Source organism: Ailuropoda melanoleuca, chromosome 10, assembly GCF_002007445.2.
Source record: "Ailuropoda melanoleuca isolate Jingjing chromosome 10, ASM200744v2, whole genome shotgun sequence".
Lineage (NCBI taxonomy): Eukaryota > Metazoa > Chordata > Mammalia > Carnivora > Ursidae > Ailuropoda > Ailuropoda melanoleuca.
In genome coordinates this window covers 87,435,357-87,453,961 of record NC_048227.1, presented here as the reverse complement: position 1 = coordinate 87,453,961, position 18,605 = coordinate 87,435,357, and the positions used below count along the sequence as shown (strand labels likewise).

The following is an 18,605-nucleotide window of genomic DNA, read 5'->3' as shown; positions in this document are numbered from 1 at the left end:
TTGATATAGTTTCAAGGAATCCAAACTTTTGTTTTCCTTTTGAGCAAAGAAACTCAATTTGCAATTGAAAAATAATTTAATGAACCCTTACCTGGAAAAGTCCAGTTTTATTGAAGAAAGTAAACTGTGCTCTTTTAACCAATACAGAATCTTCTTGACTTAAATTCTCAAGTAAGTTTGGAGGCAAAATAACAGAAGCCAATGGATCCATTTGTCCACTCTCAAAATCCATCTGTCACACACAGAGAGATACACAGGTCGAGTAATGACAAATTACAATGATAACTACTGCAGGTACTGAACAAGGCAGGAGAAGGGCTAACTGGCTCGGGCCGGCGCTTCCCTTTACCTCCACTGGAGTCCCTGCCCTCCTGAATGAATCCCTACAGACAAAAGCCTGGATCCCTTATGAGTTTTGCAAATGTGGAAACACAGAAGATGCACTGATTTTAAGGCAAATTGAGAAATCTACAAACCAGTGAACATCTTCAAGTATTAAGAGTGAGATTTACACTTAATAGATTTTGAGCTTTTCTCAAAACACCTAGTGAAAGATAACTACAGAAAAGGGAAAAAAACCTGATTGCTGAGACTGAGAATGTCTGCACAGAGGAAGCTGTAGAAGTTTTATTAATACTCTTGGATATCATCTTCCCGGAACCCACACACCGGGCCAAAACGGGTCTTCCCGCAAATGGATTCGTAATGAGACTGAGGCTGACCAAGTTTTCAGTCTTAAATGTGAAACAGAGATATCCAAAAGAGCCCCTACTCTCAAGCAGAAAAACATCCTTCCTTTTATCCAGATTTTTAAATATTCTATCTTGGTGTGTCTCCACAGGGGAGAAGCAGTACGCACCACCGTGTGCCCTCCCGTGTCCAGGACGATGTTGTGCTCATCTCAGTTGCCCACGTGGCTAACACTAACGCACAGTAGGAACTTGAAAATCATTTGCTGAAGGGTCACTTTCACAGGGCAGAGAGGCTCTCCATTAACCTGTCCAGCCTCAGCACTGCGTACCCCTCCCAGGCTTCACGCCACTGGTTCTCAGAGCGCCATTCAAAGACTGGCACCATCGGCAATGCCCGGGAACCTGTTCCAAGTGCAAACTTTGGAGATCCACCCAGGACCTACTAAATTAGAATCTCTGGGGATGCGAGCCCGCAATCTGTTCTGTCAAGTCCTCCAGGTGATTTAATGCAGTTTGACAACCACTGGCATGGTTGAATGCATGACGCTTCTTCCCCCACCAGGCCCTGAATAAAGCCCTTTCTTCTGACTGAGCGGATGCCCTCCCACCACCCTCAATAGGGGTTTCCCACTCCCGGCTGAACACTTAGTTCCACTATCACCTCTTGTAGAAGGTAAGCTGGCCACCTTTAGAACACAGGTTCCAAAAGGACACCTGCTTTCAGTGTCCACATACCTGCAGCTACTGCTACTATTAAGCTTAGCCAGTGTCCTGACCTACCTGCCCGCCACCCCGCCAACCAAGAACTTCAAGTAGAAACTGGCAAGTGATCAGATAGTTTTTCCTGGTCTAATTAATTAAAACTAAAGAAACCACTGGCTCATTACCTGGAAATAGGATTCATTATTGCTTGGAAGACTGATGCTAAAATTTGAAATTTCATTTGTCCCTGGGGACAGGGATGATACTCCAAGAGCCAAATTCCGAGTTGTAATATTCACACGTGATATGCTATTTAGGTCTATCTTGAAGGCCAATTCGTCAATTGTTTTTAAAGCTCTAAAGAAATAACAACACCACTGTTAAGTAACACGCTTTATGTACTTGTACACATGTGATATGCAACAGGACAAGATACAAACCAAGCAAAATTGTCTTTAAATTTTCTGATCTTCACATGAATACCAACAAACCACAACATCAGTTAAAACACAGAATCATCATGATGAATGCATCCTCAAGAGAAATGTTATACTTTGAGGAATACCAACAGTTAAATCACCCTAAACAAATACTGTTTTTCACCTCCCAGCCTTTCTTTCCTCATATAAAAAAATACTTTTTCCATTCTATAACTGAGTGAGAATCAAAGGAAAATAATTAGGTAAAAGCATTTTTTGGACTCTATGACACTATAAAAAATTGTAATTATTATGTAGATAAGTCAAAACATACATTTTAACAATATAAAATTTTCATTGAAGAAATGTGGTTGAAAGGAAGGAAATAAGAAATACTAACACATTAAATGAAATAACTGGATGCAAACTAATTGTGGAAAAACAGGTACATTTCACATGCGCTGAGCATTTTCATTCCTGAAGTACAACGATCACACAGCTATGGTATTTCATGTCACAGTCCGTAGGACAGAATTTACAGCAACCAAGTTATGCCTAAAAGATATGAGCTGAATGTTTGCTAAGTGTCTCCTTTGCAAGCAAAGTGCCCTATGCTAATATATATAATAGCTTATCTTGTGAATTAATTCTGGTTAGCATTTTTTCAGATGAGAAATGATATACTGATTATGTTTTTCTAGGGCTATTTATGTATCTTGCCAGATGGACAATCCTAATCATTTTGTAAATTATATTTCTCAAGAAAGAAAATAGAGAACTTTGAAGTTCACTTTGTGAATGATCTTGGGAAATATCCACAGATCTTCTGGAGCTTTAAATGATGAAAGCTGGCCACCAAGCATTCAGATAACTGAGAAATTACATAACATGTATTCAACAAATTTTACTCTCCAGAAGAAAAAAAAAAATACTTACTCAGAAGAAGACTCAAGCAAGTCACTGTCTGGACTGGTTAAGATATTGGAAAATATATTCATTAAAGTTGAACCAAGTGTTATATCAATGTTTTCTTCTTTATTCACAATCCTTTTGACCTGTTCTACAATGCTGGTAATATTGGCTGAGCTTAAGGTCTGCCCATCACCCGTTAAATTTAAAATCTGGTTGGCCACTTCATTTGCTTCGTCTAAAAAAAGACCGAAAAAAACAACAAAATTTTGAACATTTCAGGAATCCAAAACATACTATGATATTTCACTTCGTAGTCCCAACTTTGGAGGGACCAATATTCATATATAGTTCTAAGAGAAATGTCCCTAGAATCACAAAAAATAAGTGCATATCTGCTGCTTAAAAATAATAGACAACTAGGGGCCCCGGGGTGGCTCAGTCGGTTAAGCCTCTGCCTTCGGCTCAGGTCCTGATCTCAGGGGCTTAGGATCTACCAGCAGCGGGCTCCCTGCTCAGTGGGGAGTCTGCTTCTCCCTCTGCCTGTCCCCCCAGCTCTGCTCTCCTCTTTCTCAAATAAATAATAAATAAAATCTTTAAAGAAAATAATACACAACTATAAAACACTGACACAAATATCAATACATATGTTACATGTTCTCTAAAATTGTCTCTTTTTAATCTCTAACAGAATAAACAGGACAAAAAGTTAGAATCAGGAAAAACAGAATTTTCTACCTTAAGTGAAAAAATCATTTGCTTAGCTTTTATTATTACAATGGTTATCATACAACAGAAGAATATATCTGAAGAGGACGAAACTATGAAGTATGAAGTCATTTCATTTTGCCTGTGAGAACTGAAGAAAAACTGCTCACTTACTTGAACAATTGGAGAGGTCAGGAAGCCCCCAGTAGGCTACAGATGCGTTGGCAGGGTCCCAATTACTGGAACAAAATGGAGATAATTCAAATATTTCACATAAATGACATTTTAACTGACAAAACTGTTTAATAATAAGTTTGAGAATTTGCCTTGATATCTCGGTAAATTTCATTTGAAAATAAAATTTTAATACATTGAAATAAAACTCCCACTAAGAATTCTCATTAGAAAAAAATCAGGTGCCATGCATCCTGGAAGCACATTACTAGAAATAATGTGTGTCCTAAGCTAGGATATTTTCAGTTACTAAGGTTAAAGGCATATTCGGTAACATGGGACAAATAACTCTTTAAGAACTTTGATAAAATCTGATTTTGATTTCACGTAACTCTGTAAAGTGGATTACAATCCACACCGTGTAGGTGAGGAAAAAGACTTAGAGAAGGCAAAGAATATTCCTAAGTCTCACAGCCAGGAAGAGGTACAGCCTTGTTTCAAACTAGGCTCAGTGACTCTCTAAAGCCCCTTCTTTCCTTCCTACCGAAAGTCAAAGGGCAGAATGTGCGAAGTTTGGGCAGTTCCCATTTCTGACCCCCGCCGCTCCACCCCTGTGAGAAAATTCTAACTGGGGGTGAGGTGCAGGGTGAAGAACTGGTCTGACTTCCTATTCAGTGAATCCTCAGCTGTTGACCTGTCTCCGATTTCTGTAAAACACTTCAGAAAAATCTACACCCTAACCGTCTGCATTAGCAGCCTGCCCTAACCTGGATCCTGAATTTATTCCCTCTTTTTCTGCCTCTTTTCACTCCAACAATAGCCATTCCCAATTGTTTAAAAGTTCTGGAATTTCAGATGCATGTTCCAAAGCTGGGTGTTAGCACCGTTTACCCACATACTTTGCTCTAGAGTCACCTTGTGGTTTCCAGATTTCCCCATCTTTCTTTGGAGAAGGCTAAATTAGCATGGTGCTTGGAGTAAAAAGGCTTTTCTGGGTAACCTACCTGCCTCTTTACCCTCCGTGAAGTCTGTGATTTAGGTGTTCACAGACTTTCCTGTCCTTCTTTCCAATCAATATACAATGCATGGGAACTCTCGTGCAGCCTGTGTAACCCAGGAGGGTAGATAACGCGGAGCTTTACTGACAAGGTTCAATAAAAGCATTACCATGTCCGTGAAGCGTAAAAGCCCTGTTTCCCTGGACAGGGTAAGTTGTAGACAGAAGGTGGGATGAGTGGCCAATGAAAGCCTTTGGGATCCTCATCAGCAGGACATAAATCTATGTGAAAACAAGAGCCAGCATGGAAATGTTAATCTATTCTTTGACGTTAGTGGTGCAAGATGAGAGCAAAATGATGATGTTGGTACTTAGGTATTTATTTCATGTAATACTAAAAATAGTAGTTTTTTATATCCAGAATTTGTAAACATTTGGAAATTAGGAACAATAAACATTTAGTACATTTCAGATACAAAAATTATTCAAATCAAAGTCACACACTTATGGGAGTATAATCATGAAATATACATCATTATTCTAATATAAATCATAGGCTGGTAAAATTAGTAAAATAAAGCTTTATTCAAAAAATAAACACTGCATACAATGATGATCCTGAAAAATTTAAAATGTAATATGATCTTTTTCCAAAGGGGAAAGGCTATAAAACAATGCATCACTCATGTTGTCATTGAGTTGTAAGCGTATTTTATGGAAAACATTTCCAGCTGTTCTGAAAGTGTCTATTGCCTAGAAGCTTGCTGGGGAGATGGCAAGAGGAGACCTGTGAGCCAGTGTCACATGCCTTTCACACCCGCCCTCATTCTCAAATCATCCCACCAGTTGTTGGAAAACTCTCTGGGCAAGTGTCATGGCATCAATAATTGAGATTTTACAATTTTAAAAATATCCAAATAAAAGCAATATATTAACGACAATAAAATTATGTCATTTCAGGACTAAAAACCAGCAAGTTAAACCAGACTGTTGGGAACTGGTATGATAGTCACCAACTAAACATTTAAAGAAATTTCCCATCTACATTCTAAGCCTTAACATCACCAGGGTTTGTTCTTAATATTTTTTTTTAAAGATTTTATTTATTTATTTGACAGAGAGAGAGAGACAGCCAGCGAGAAAGGGAACAGAAGCAGGGAGAGTAGGAGAGGAAGAAGCAGGCTCCCAGAGGAGGAGCCTGATGTGGGGCTCGATCCCAGAATGCCAGGATCACGCCCTGAGCCAAAGGCAGACGCTTAACGACTGAGCCACCCAGGCACTCCTGTTCTTAATATTTTTGATTGGTGGAAACTTTTCCTCATAGGCCCACTTGCAGAAAAACAATAAAGCACAGAATTTAAATTAAGTCATGTAAATTATATGTCTAGGTATGCACAGAGTTTTCTGGGATTCTGCAGCCTCCTAGCACAGAGATGAAGCTGGCCGGCCCCCCCAGAGCATCCGTCATATACAGTGCACCATTCATCAAGCTCCTTCCTCGTGGAGACTCATGTGTGAAAGGTAGCACGGGTACTCTCCCCAGCCTCAAGAAGCCCCATTTGTTAATAAGCCAGCACCTTCCCACAGAGGCTCAGAAACCCTTCATGATGATGACGTCCATAATGATGATTTGCATTCCGCCACCTCTATGAGTTCCCTGTAGTTGTGTAAGTGGACACGTTACATATGAGTAGTTTCTCATCGAAGCAGGGATGCCTGCTTCTTTATTACACTAGGATTCTGGCCTCAGGTGGAATCAGCCTCTTAGAAACTGAGGAATACTTGCTTCCCTCCCTTTAGCCTCCTGTGTGTGTATAAGGAGAAGCGTCAGTTTTCTTCTCTCTTGATCTCTATGAATATGCTTAATCATAACATAATCATATACCATCAGAATAATAAGTTCACTTTTTGTTGTCCATATTTGTGATCATTAATTTTTCTAAAATATTTCCATCTAATCTCATTCATTTATTTTTTCAAGTATTTAAGTGATAGGGAATGTGCTGGGTGCTCATAGGGGAGGTGGGAAGTAGGTTGTTAAAAAAAAAAAGGTGTTCTCAAGCAGAGGAGATTCCTGTTTAAAGAAAATATCCATAAAAACATAAGTAAATCCAGTCAAATATTATGGTCTTAACTAATTTGTACGGTGCTTTGAGTACCTGGACAGCATGAAGTGGAGGCCCAAAGGCAATGACTCCTGTTTATGTATGATGACGTCATCCAACACATCACAGGAAAGAGGACTTTGGGTGGTCTTTAAAACAGTGATGTGATAAGCAGGTGGATGGTGGGAGTACAGAAGAGCAGGGTGGGCAAGACAAAGAAAGGCATAAAGAGGGTGGCGTGTCTGGGGAGGGGCACGCAGTACCACGTGTGTGGATGGAGCTCAGCATGTGAATGGCTGTCTAGGTAAGAAATGACTAAATCCTGGATCACTCCCAGATTTCTGGCCTATTCCTGTGAAGACAAGGCTAACATTAATGAGGACAGAAAGCATAAGAGAAGGAGATGTTTTCTAATAAGAAATTGCCTTTTCTAAGATTTACCTCTCATGTGTCCACATAACACACCCTTTACTCCTGAAGTCAAAGCCAATTCTGGTCAAGGCAATCCTGGCACTTTGCTCATATTCTTAGTTTTTCCAGAATATGTCCCCCAAAATAAACTCTAAACTCTCCTCTGCCTCTTTCATTCCCTTAGATTCATAGGTGATGATATCTTTTATGTTAACCATGTCACCATTTGTTACTATGCCACCAATATGGTGAATTGCATCATCAGGAAAAATAGTTTTATATAAGCAAACAAGGCACAGAGGAAGAATATTGTTGTTGCTGCTTCAATTAAACCCGAATAGTTAGATAAAATACATATAAAAAATTAAAGGCACTTACCCAGTTGCTTCACACTCACTGCATATAGCCTCAAGCCCTCATCCAGGGACTCGTTATTTTTTAAGAGCTTCTGTTGAATGTCTTTTCCTTCTAAATTGGGATTGTTGGTAGCATTGTAAACTAGAAGGGCCCAAATCACCAACCTAGAAAAATGTTTCAGATATAAAATTGTTGGAATTGCTGACTGGTTGGTTGATTTTTTTTTGTGGGGAGGGGGAAGCAGAACATTTGGCTATGTAGTAAGAGGGATGACCATGAAATGTTGAGACAGGAGAAATAGGCCAAGGAACTCAGAGACTCCTGTGGCTGCATAAATTGTAATGTTAAAAATATCTCAGTATGAATAGGTTATATAGGATATCACATGTATAATTCTATCATATCATATCATTATCACCTCATTTCTTTTAGGAAATACTTTAAGTAATATTTATAGCATACAGGCAAGAAAGGGTCAAGAAAGGGTCAAACCTGTAGTTAATTCGTCATTATTTCTTTGGAGCCAAAAATAAAGTATTTTAGAAAAATTAAATTCCAACGAATCTGACTAAACTGATCATTTGACTTTAAAATTATTAAGGGTGTCATTGTTTAAAAATGTGTTACAATTTAAATACTTAAAATATACATGGTGATTGGCTGGCATATTACAGAAGGAGTTTACAGACTGTCTGACCTTGAGTGTCTTTAAAAAGAAAATATTTCTATGAGAAGCAGAGATGTATCCTAAAAGCCCCATCAAAACTTTTGGTTCTTTATTTTGAAATAATATAATTATCTGTTCCACTGTAATCATAGCTATAGTCAACAGCAGAAATCAAAACATGCCAAAGTCAAGGTAGTCGCGCTGCTTTTGAAATAAGTATTGTCAGTAGAGAGCATGGCATCTTGTATTTATAAAATTATATAGGTATCAATAAAAATGAAATCGAATATTGATATATTGGTGATGCTAAAAAAAGAAAGACTAAATGAAATCTATGCTAGTCAAGGTTAAGTGAAATTAAAGAAGAGCTCCATTTCCCCCCCTAAATATCTGTGTTAATTTCAAGGAGAAAATGTGGAACTGTTCTCATAATTCAGTCCGAAAATCTATTTATCTCAAAAATGATCTATCCCCCACTGTTCACATATAAGTCATACTTCACGTTGAGCAAGACATAGATGTAAATAGAATGGTGAACTGTGATAACTTAATAATTTTTTAAATGGCTTAGGAAAAGTATCCTCTGATTAAATTATTGTTGGAAGATAAGCTTTGCTACTGCAGTTACTGAGAACTTAGTGTTGGGAACATGACCTTTTACTTCTCTTGAATATTGAGAACATAAGGAGTACAATGCATTGTGATAATACTGAATGCCCAAATTCAGCAATCCAAGAACGGACATGCATTTTCACACGTCTTATCTCTGTATTTTCCTCTCTCATCCTGAAAACTGAAACTAGTTTATGGTTCCACAAAGTTCCATCAGTTGTTATCATCAATCGCCCTTTATTTGAATAAACCCATCTCTGCGGCTTTGGTTTCCTGTCTGTCTAGGCAATAGAGGGTGATAGCATTATCTGAGGTTACGGTCTATGTTAAGTGTTACGACCAAATTGAAAGAAAAAGTTTGGAAAAAAGTCTGTGTGTAAAACTAGTAGACTGTGGTTTTGAGAAAAACTAGGAGGGACTACAAAGATTCATCAATGAGCATAAGAGCAGTAGAGAGGAGAAGAAAGGGGAAAGACTGTAAGAATGCATTTTAAAACAATTTTAAAATGATTGAAACATTTTTAAACAATAGATTTTTAAACAATTTCAAAAATTTTTGAAACAAAGATTCATACCAAAGAAAAACTAAACATGTGGACTTTCCCATATACACAGTCTTGGTTCCCACTCCTTATAATTTTTTGTGAAGTTACCTGTTGGTATCTCAGAAAACTGAGATTCCATTAAATTAAATGTTTTTCAAGCAAGAGTTTCTGCGGTACTGACATACACTAATGATGGCTGACTTTACTATACTGGTTAGTAGAAGAATCACGGGAGGTCCACTAAAAAAGGCATGCTGACTTCCTGAAGAGGATTCACGGTTGTGACACCCTAAACTAGGGCTTCCTCAATTGTTAGACAAAGTGTCCAGCAAAGGGATCCAGATCTCTGAACCGTTTTTCAAAGCTCAACATGATCTAGCAGTACAGGTTGGAGAAAAAATCATTTGGCTAAATAGGAAAGTCCCGTCACCATCAAGAATATAGTATTAAAATAATTATTCTGTTCTTCAGATCATAAAGGAAAAAGAACAATGGAGATAAAAACAAGTTTCCCTCATCAGATGGCTCAAACCACTCTGTTGCACATATACCAAGATGAAAAGTTTCAATTATAACTTAAACACATCTGCTTTTCTAATATTAAACAGAAAAAGAAAAAAAGAAGAAACTCTCTGGTCAACTCCAATATGAAATTCTATTTTTATCTTTTCCTAGTAAGAATATATCATCTGAAAAGAAGTATATTCCATTGTTATGGTTGTAAATCTGTAAAATCAATTCAGTCAATTGAAACTGGGCAAGACTTATGAACTTCAGCTTTTCAACTATTTTTTTTTCTCTTTGGAAATATAATCAACTACCTGAACACAACTAAATTTATTTCATTTAGGAATTTAAGTTGTTTTTAATTATACAGCACTCTGAACAGCCAGCCTCTACATGCCAACTGATTCTGTATCTGTTAAATTACCTGTCTGCTTAAGTCATAGTCTTGATATAAATTTTAAAACAGAGATTACCAAAAATTAGCTATTATCCATATTAGTATAAGCTACTGTACATATAAGTACCTTACTTAAAGTTGTGACTATTTTTTTTCCTTTGGCAGTCTTTTCAAAATTTCAATTAAGAGGTAATGGGTTATAAATAAATGAAAAATACTAAAAATAGTAACTCATACATTTTAAATGTTCTACTTCTGAATTATTTTACGTCAGATGTACATTCTATCCTNGAAATACTTTAAGTAATATTTATAGCATACAGGCAAGAAAGGGTCAAGAAAGGGTCAAACCTGTAGTTAATTCGTCATTATTTCTTTGGAGCCAAAAATAAAGTATTTTAGAAAAATTAAATTCCAACGAATCTGACTAAACTGATCATTTGACTTTAAAATTATTAAGGGTGTCATTGTTTAAAAATGTGTTACAATTTAAATACTTAAAATATACATGGTGATTGGCTGGCATATTACAGAAGGAGTTTACAGACTGTCTGACCTTGAGTGTCTTTAAAAAGAAAATATTTCTATGAGAAGCAGAGATGTATCCTAAAAGCCCCATCAAAACTTTTGGTTCTTTATTTTGAAATAATATAATTATCTGTTCCACTGTAATCATAGCTATAGTCAACAGCAGAAATCAAAACATGCCAAAGTCAAGGTAGTCGCGCTGCTTTTGAAATAAGTATTGTCAGTAGAGAGCATGGCATCTTGTATTTATAAAATTATATAGGTATCAATAAAAATGAAATCGAATATTGATATATTGGTGATGCTAAAAAAAGAAAGACTAAATGAAATCTATGCTAGTCAAGGTTAAGTGAAATTAAAGAAGAGCTCCATTTCCCCCCCTAAATATCTGTGTTAATTTCAAGGAGAAAATGTGGAACTGTTCTCATAATTCAGTCCGAAAATCTATTTATCTCAAAAATGATCTATCCCCCACTGTTCACATATAAGTCATACTTCACGTTGAGCAAGACATAGATGTAAATAGAATGGTGAACTGTGATAACTTAATAATTTTTTAAATGGCTTAGGAAAAGTATCCTCTGATTAAATTATTGTTGGAAGATAAGCTTTGCTACTGCAGTTACTGAGAACTTAGTGTTGGGAACATGACCTTTTACTTCTCTTGAATATTGAGAACATAAGGAGTACAATGCATTGTGATAATACTGAATGCCCAAATTCAGCAATCCAAGAACGGCCATGCATTTTCACACGTCTTATCTCTGTATTTTCCTCTCTCATCCTGAAAACTGAAACTAGTTTATGGTTCCACAAAGTTCCATCAGTTGTTATCATCAATCGCCCTTTATTTGAATAAACCCATCTCTGCGGCTTTGGTTTCCTGTCTGTCTAGGCAATAGAGGGTGATAGCATTATCTGAGGTTACGGTCTATGTTAAGTGTTACGACCAAATTGAAAGAAAAAGTTTGGAAAAAAGTCTGTGTGTAAAACTAGTAGACTGTGGTTTTGAGAAAAACTAGGAGGGACTACAAAGATTCATCAATGAGCATAAGAGCAGTAGAGAGGAGAAGAAAGGGGAAAGACTGTAAGAATGCATTTTAAAACAATTTTAAAATGATTGAAACATTTTTAAACAATAGATTTTTAAACAATTTCAAAAAATTTTGAAACAAAGATTCATACCAAAGAAAAACTAAACATGTGGACTTTCCCATATACACAGTCTTGGTTCCCACTCCTTATAATTTTTTGTGAAGTTACCTGTTGGTATCTCAGAAAACTGAGATTCCATTAAATTAAATGTTTTTCAAGCAAGAGTTTCTGCGGTACTGACATACACTAATGATGGCTGACTTTACTATACTGGTTAGTAGAAGAATCACGGGAGGTCCACTAAAAAAGGCATGCTGACTTCCTGAAGAGGATTCACGGTTGTGACACCCTAAACTAGGGCTTCCTCAATTGTTAGACAAAGTGTCCAGCAAAGGGATCCAGATCTCTGAACCGTTTTTCAAAGCTCAACATGATCTAGCAGTACAGGTTGTAGAAAAAATCATTTGGCTAAATAGGAAAGTCCCGTCACCATCAAGAATATAGTATTAAAATAATTATTCTGTTCTTCAGATCATAAAGGAAAAAGAACAATGGAGATAAAAACAAGTTTCCCTCATCAGATGGCTCAAACCACTCTGTTGCACATATACCAAGATGAAAAGTTTCAATTATAACTTAAACACATCTGCTTTTCTAATATTAAACAGAAAAAGAAAAAAAGAAGAAACTCTCTGGTCAACTCCAATATGAAATTCTATTTTTATCTTCTCCTAGTAAGAATATATCATCTGAAAAGAAGTATATTCCATTGTTATGGTTGTAAATCTGTAAAATCAATTCAGTCAATTGAAACTGGGCAAGACTTATGAACTTCAGCTTTTCAACATTTTTTTTTTCTCTTTGGAAATATAATCAACTACCTGAACACAACTAAATTTATTTCATTTAGGAATTTAAGTTGTTTTTAATTATACAGCACTCTGAACAGCCAGCCTCTACATGCCAACTGATTCTGTATCTGTTAAATTACCTGTCTGCTTAAGTCATAGTCTTGATATAAATTTTAAAACAGAGATTACCAAAAATTAGCTATTATCCATATTAGTATAAGCTACTGTACATATAAGTACCTTACTTAAAGTTGTGACTATTTTTTTTCCTTTGGCAGTCTTTTCAAAATTTCAATTAAGAGGTAATGGGTTATAAATAAATGAAAAATACTAAAAATAGTAACTCATACATTTTAAATGTTCTACTTCTGAATTATTTTACGTCAGATGTACATTCTATCCTCTCTACTATTTGATGGTTTTAATTACAAGATAAAAAAAAAATCAGTGCACTAGTGCCAAAGATATAACTTAAAAGTGCTACCTGATTAAAATGGCTCTCTCTTATCTCATTATTTTCATTTCTCTACCCGTCAAAACAGAGAGCTAGAGAAAGAATGTTACACTTTCTGTAAGACTTTGTCAGTGTTACCTTTGGTCATTCACAATGCTTCTCTTGACTTTAATCTTGTCCTCTCCCGTGCTCAGGTGAAAACTATAAATACAAATACATATATCCATTATCAACCACATCTGCCATATTATCCACAACAAAATTTGAGGAGGTAAAAGAAAGAGGCAAAATGAACATTCTATGCCAGTATTTCCAAACATGTGTCCTGAGGTTCTAGCTCTTTTCATGTGCCCAAGACCGAATGGNTACATATATCCATTATCAACCACATCTGCCATATTATCCACAACAAAATTTGAGGAGGTAAAACAAAGAGGCAAAATGAACATTCTATGCCAGTATTTCCAAACGTGTGTCCTGAGGTTCTAGCTCTTTTCATGTGCCCAAGACCGAACGGCTCCCATTGTCAAGTAAGATGGCAGCTGCATGCTCTTGCTCTCTTTTCAAGATTCATGATGCATACTGGTTATACTGAATAATTGGACATATAGAAATCTGCTTCAGTTTGTTTTAGAACATACATCTTGAGCTAATTCAACATGTGATGCCTTTTTCTGTGTTAACTTATGACATCTCTTGGGTTCACAGCATATCTGCTTAGGGTTAACCAAATACACTTGAAAACTAATTTAAAACTGTGAAAAGAAGGTGCAGAGGCAGATATGTGGATGACACTATTCGATAGGCAGTTGAAGTATTCAAATAGGATAATAAAAGATATTTTTGAAAATCTAGGTGCAGACTGTAGATGTCTTATCTTACAAAAAAAAATCAGACTCCAAACTGGGGTGCTATTGATGGTTCACTGGGGTGTAAGATGAAACTAACAGAACTTCTATATATATTTGATTATATTCTTATAATTTGTGATATATTTATAACATATATTTATAACACACACATTTATTTAAAATCATAAAAATATTTTGGGAATACATACTAATTTTTTAAAAAAGATTGGGATCCACGATCAAAAAAAGTTAAAACCAATTTCTGCAGTATGGAAGATTTTTGTGCAAAAAATGATGTAGAGTTGTTTTAGAAAGACTATGAATATGGTGTATGTGTGTATGTGTGTACTGGTGTCGTGTGTGGGGTATAATAGGAGAGATGAAGAGTAGCATTAAATTAGACACTACTTTTTATTTTTCAAATTATTAATTCTGTCATTTACCTGATATTAACCACATAAACAGTGTAGTTCCAATTTTGGAAGGTTGAATTGAGCTGAAAAATACAATGGAAAAGGGTGAGTCTGGTAATACTTTCTAAAAAATATCTGAATCTAGTTTCTCCCCTCCCAAAAGATAAGTTGTTATTGGAATAAGACCCTGGGAAAATCCCAGAGAGCCAGAGGACTGAGAGAAAGGTAAAGATAACAGTCACTGGATCATTATATGCCAAGAACTTTACAAAGGTTGTTTCTTTGATTTCACAACAACTAATGAGATACGTATTATCTGCTCCCCCACCCTTATAGATGAAGACCCTGAGCTTCATGGAGAGGAAAGAGCACAATGAGCACAATGTCCCCAGCTAAGAAGTAACAGATCCCACATTGGAACTCAAGTCAAGTGTTTGGAAACACTATACTTTCTTCTTTAGCCCCTATTATAATGGTCCCACTCTAGTGATTCTTCAAATTAGCCATAACACTGAGTGCTGCAGAAGAGGATAAGCACATAAACACCTTCCATATTCTTCATTCAACAAACACTGTGGTACAATAACACATGTTTTTCTAGTAAGTATCACCTGATAAGGATATTAGTAAGAAAAATTACAAATTAACTATACATTTAAAAAAAACAAAAGGAGTTCAACATTATTGGGAACTATGTTAATTATTATGTGGCTATTTAACAGTCTTATGGGTCTCACCACCAGACCTTTTAAAGAAGCAATGGACTATGGACCTCTCAATATAAATAACAACCTTCCATGATGCACTGTCCAATACGATCACAAGTGGGATTTCTTTACGGATATGAAATCTTCCTACTTTCGTGTCACCTCCAAGGGGTTTTTAAGGTCTTATTTCATACACACAGTTAGCTTTCCTTGGAAGCATTCCTAAAATTGAATGTAAACCCTATGAAGTGCTCACAAAAAGTATTAAATTATTTTAAAATTATAAACAGCAATAATACAAATTAGGGACACCACTTATGTTTTCTCTAGTATCAAGCATCTATTTTGGTATCCTGCACCTTAAATGAAAAGTGTCCCGTTAAGTTTAGCTTCAGATGAAAATGAAGCTATGCTGAAAGCTATGCATTTAATAATATAAATGTAAAATTATATGCTGCTTAAGGTACAGACTCTCCAGTGAATGTTACTTTCCCAGATTAATAATATTAGTAGTGGCTTATTTGAGAATGAAAATTCAGAATTTTATCTCTTGAAATCATTCTGACTTAAAACAAAAAGCAGAGTGTTTGAAAGTAAATGGGTTGCAAGAATAGGCTCTTTCTTTCTTTTTTTTAATAATATTTTTTTATTATATTATGTTAGTCACCATACAGTACATCCCTGGTTTTTGATAAGTTCCATGATTCATTACTTGCGTATTCTTTCTATAAAGCTGCTCTCCATTTGGAAATGAAACATATCTCCCAGTGTTTGAATTAGTTACTGACTTTAATGCGTCAGTCCAAAAAGTTAACAGCAGCATTTTTCATTGACTTCTATTAGAGAATGTTGCTCTTCCCCTCAATTTTACAATAGAACTGTTATTTACATACTATTGTTTCCTGTGGTCAACTTGTTTTAAAGTGTATTGAAAATAGTACTTTTCTTACTCTAGACCCTTCAAGACTGTATTGTTATATTTAATAATTCTCCAAAGATGATAGATAGATAGACAGACAGATAGTCCCCACTACCTCTCAATGTATGATTTAACTTTGTTTTGCTACCAAGGGCATGTTTACTTGACATCTTCTGCATAAGAAAACCCATCTTTCTCAAAATGTATACCAGAGTGACTTTATTCAGTGTTTGAACTATAATAGTTTTATATATAAAAAGCAGTACAAAGTCCCACAGTATGATATAGACAGAAAATAAAACAGAAAAAAATAGAAACCTATGGAAAATGAAATTTTTGTTATGGAGACAAAAACAAAAACAAAAACCCATAGGTGGTATCTGTAAGGACAAGAAAATAAAACGCTGAAGTTCTTTTTCTTTAAACAGGAAATCAAAAAAAGTTTCATTAACAGAATACTGATTAAATAAATTAGTATACTCTAAATCTCCATCAGTAGAAGACTTGCTAAATTAATGACCAGATAGCCACCTAATGGAATACTATGCATTATTTAAAAAAAGAAAGAAAGAAAGAAAGAAAGAAAGAAAGAAAGAAAGAAAGAAAGAAAGAAAGAAAAAAAGAAAGAAAAGAAAAGAAAAGAAGAAAAGAAAAGAAAAAAGAAAAGAAAAGAAAAGAAAAGAAAAAAGAAAAAAGGAAGGTCTCTGCATACTCATGATGTAAATCTGGCAATAACAGATATGCAAAATATGTTTTTAGTGTAAAAGGAGGAAAAAGCAGATTCTATAGTCTTACTCTCTTTCATATGCACAAAGAAATTCAGGGGAAAAAAACCCAATGATTTCTAAGCAGATGGGTTGGTCTCCAAGGAGATGAGCTACAGAGGTGGGTAGAATATTTTCATGATATACTTTGTTATGCTTTTTGGTTTATGAATCAAACATTCAAGCAATTAAATAAAAATATATAATCTATCTTTCAAAGCTCTGCTGAAAATGTAGGGATATAATAGTAAATAAAGATACCTATGAAAATATATTCCTATTTGTGTGGTACTTTTCCTCCTTAGACATTAATCGTCTATTAGGCTTATCCTTGATTCAAATGCACCTCCCTTTCTAGGCATCAACATACACCTCACTTCCACGTCTATTCGTAATGTATATAAGGAACAGTGTAACAGTGTCTATGTTTCAGTGTGATCTGTGGAGTCAGCACCCCAGACAGTAGAGTCCTTTCCAGATTTCCAGAGGTTAAAAGTTTCAAACTTTTCTTTCTGTCAAAAAGAGGAAACTGTACAAGTTCACTTACCCATTCTGCTACCTTGCTCTGTACTTTAACCTCAGGGTGACGAAGGATATTTTGAATCACTATGGAAATTCTATAGACAATTCCATCTGTCCATTGGAAATAGGATTTGGTCCGTTAATTATATGCATATAATTATCAATTCAAATTTATAATCACACAATTTAAAAGAAATGCCTTCTGTGGGAGATACAGGTTTTCCAGTTATGGAATGAATCAGTCACAATAATAAAAGGTACAGTACAGAGAATATAGTCAATGGCATTGTAACAGCATTTGTATCATGAGATGGTAGCTATATTTGTGAGCACAGCATAACACACACTTGTCAAATCACTGTGTTGTACACCATAACATGGTGTGTCGCCTACACTTCAATTAAAAAAAAACCTAAAAAAATAAATAAAACACCTTATACATAGGCACAGAAAACTTGAGATATTTTGACTTTATGTTCATTGACATTTATAATTCTTAGAGTTTTCAATTTATTCTTATAAATAATTCATTGCTCCTCAACTATTGCCCACATATTTCTTTAATTCTATAGATTTTGGATATAGAATTCCAAAATTTTTTCATGACTTTTTCATGTACAATTTGATCTCTTATAACAAGAAATTATCATTTTTTTGTTCATTATAAAGAATGACAGAGTTTAGGGTATGAAAATTTGAGTGGGATGATGGACAGAAGTTAACCTGAAAAAGAACAGGCATATACATATTTAGTGCCCTCGGCCCCGTATTCTTCCTTTTCTCTTTCCCCTCCCCAATGTAGCATTTACTCCTATGGAGTCATTTACGAGATTTTTCATCAAAATTCCATAAATATAGTCACTTGTATCAAAGTAAAGGGGGAAAAGAAAGCATATTTGCAGATAGAATTTTAACTGGACGAAGTTGCTTTAGAAAGAAACTCTTTTGGGAGAAGAAGGTTCTGCTGTTTTCTTTTTGGGACAGTCTTTAAAGTAGCCTGATATATGTATATCATAAATGCAGTTTGAAGTCACCAGCCAGGGTTTGCTAAATCTCTCTAGATGTATGCTATAGGGTACCTTACTATAAGTAGCTAATAAGAAAAATATCATTTTAAAATATCATAGGCTACACAGAGAAAGAAAATTGAATCTTCATTATTGTCAGTCATCTTTCCTCATGCTTATATTTTGGTGTAGTTTAAGTAAAGTATGCACAGAAAATGTAGAAATATATGATTAAAGTGATGTTGGGGAATAGATTTAATAAAAAAGTTGGGACGTCAGTAGAAAAAATATA

The 18,605-nt window shown here is 35.3% G+C and overlaps 1 protein-coding gene across 5 annotated transcripts in view; it reads right to left on the bottom strand.

The window, feature by feature from the left end:
* Positions 1 to 18,605, bottom strand: part of ADGRG6 (adhesion G protein-coupled receptor G6) — a 137,073-nt gene that overhangs the window by 35,243 nt on the left and 83,225 nt on the right. For all 5 annotated transcript variants that reach the window (XM_034669210.1, XM_019796230.2, XM_019796234.2 and 2 more), the window contains 9 exons: positions 17,332 to 17,417; positions 14,425 to 14,477; positions 13,269 to 13,331; positions 7,496 to 7,638; positions 4,772 to 4,883; positions 3,605 to 3,669; positions 2,750 to 2,960; positions 1,580 to 1,751; positions 92 to 232 (listed from right to left, as the gene is read on the bottom strand). In XM_034669210.1, coding sequence (XP_034525101.1) covers positions 92 to 232; positions 1,580 to 1,751; positions 2,750 to 2,960; positions 3,605 to 3,669; positions 4,772 to 4,883; positions 7,496 to 7,638; positions 13,269 to 13,331; positions 14,425 to 14,477; positions 17,332 to 17,417 — 1,046 coding nt within the window. The remainder of the gene's footprint in view (positions 1 to 91; positions 233 to 1,579; positions 1,752 to 2,749; positions 2,961 to 3,604; positions 3,670 to 4,771; positions 4,884 to 7,495; positions 7,639 to 13,268; positions 13,332 to 14,424; positions 14,478 to 17,331; positions 17,418 to 18,605) is intronic.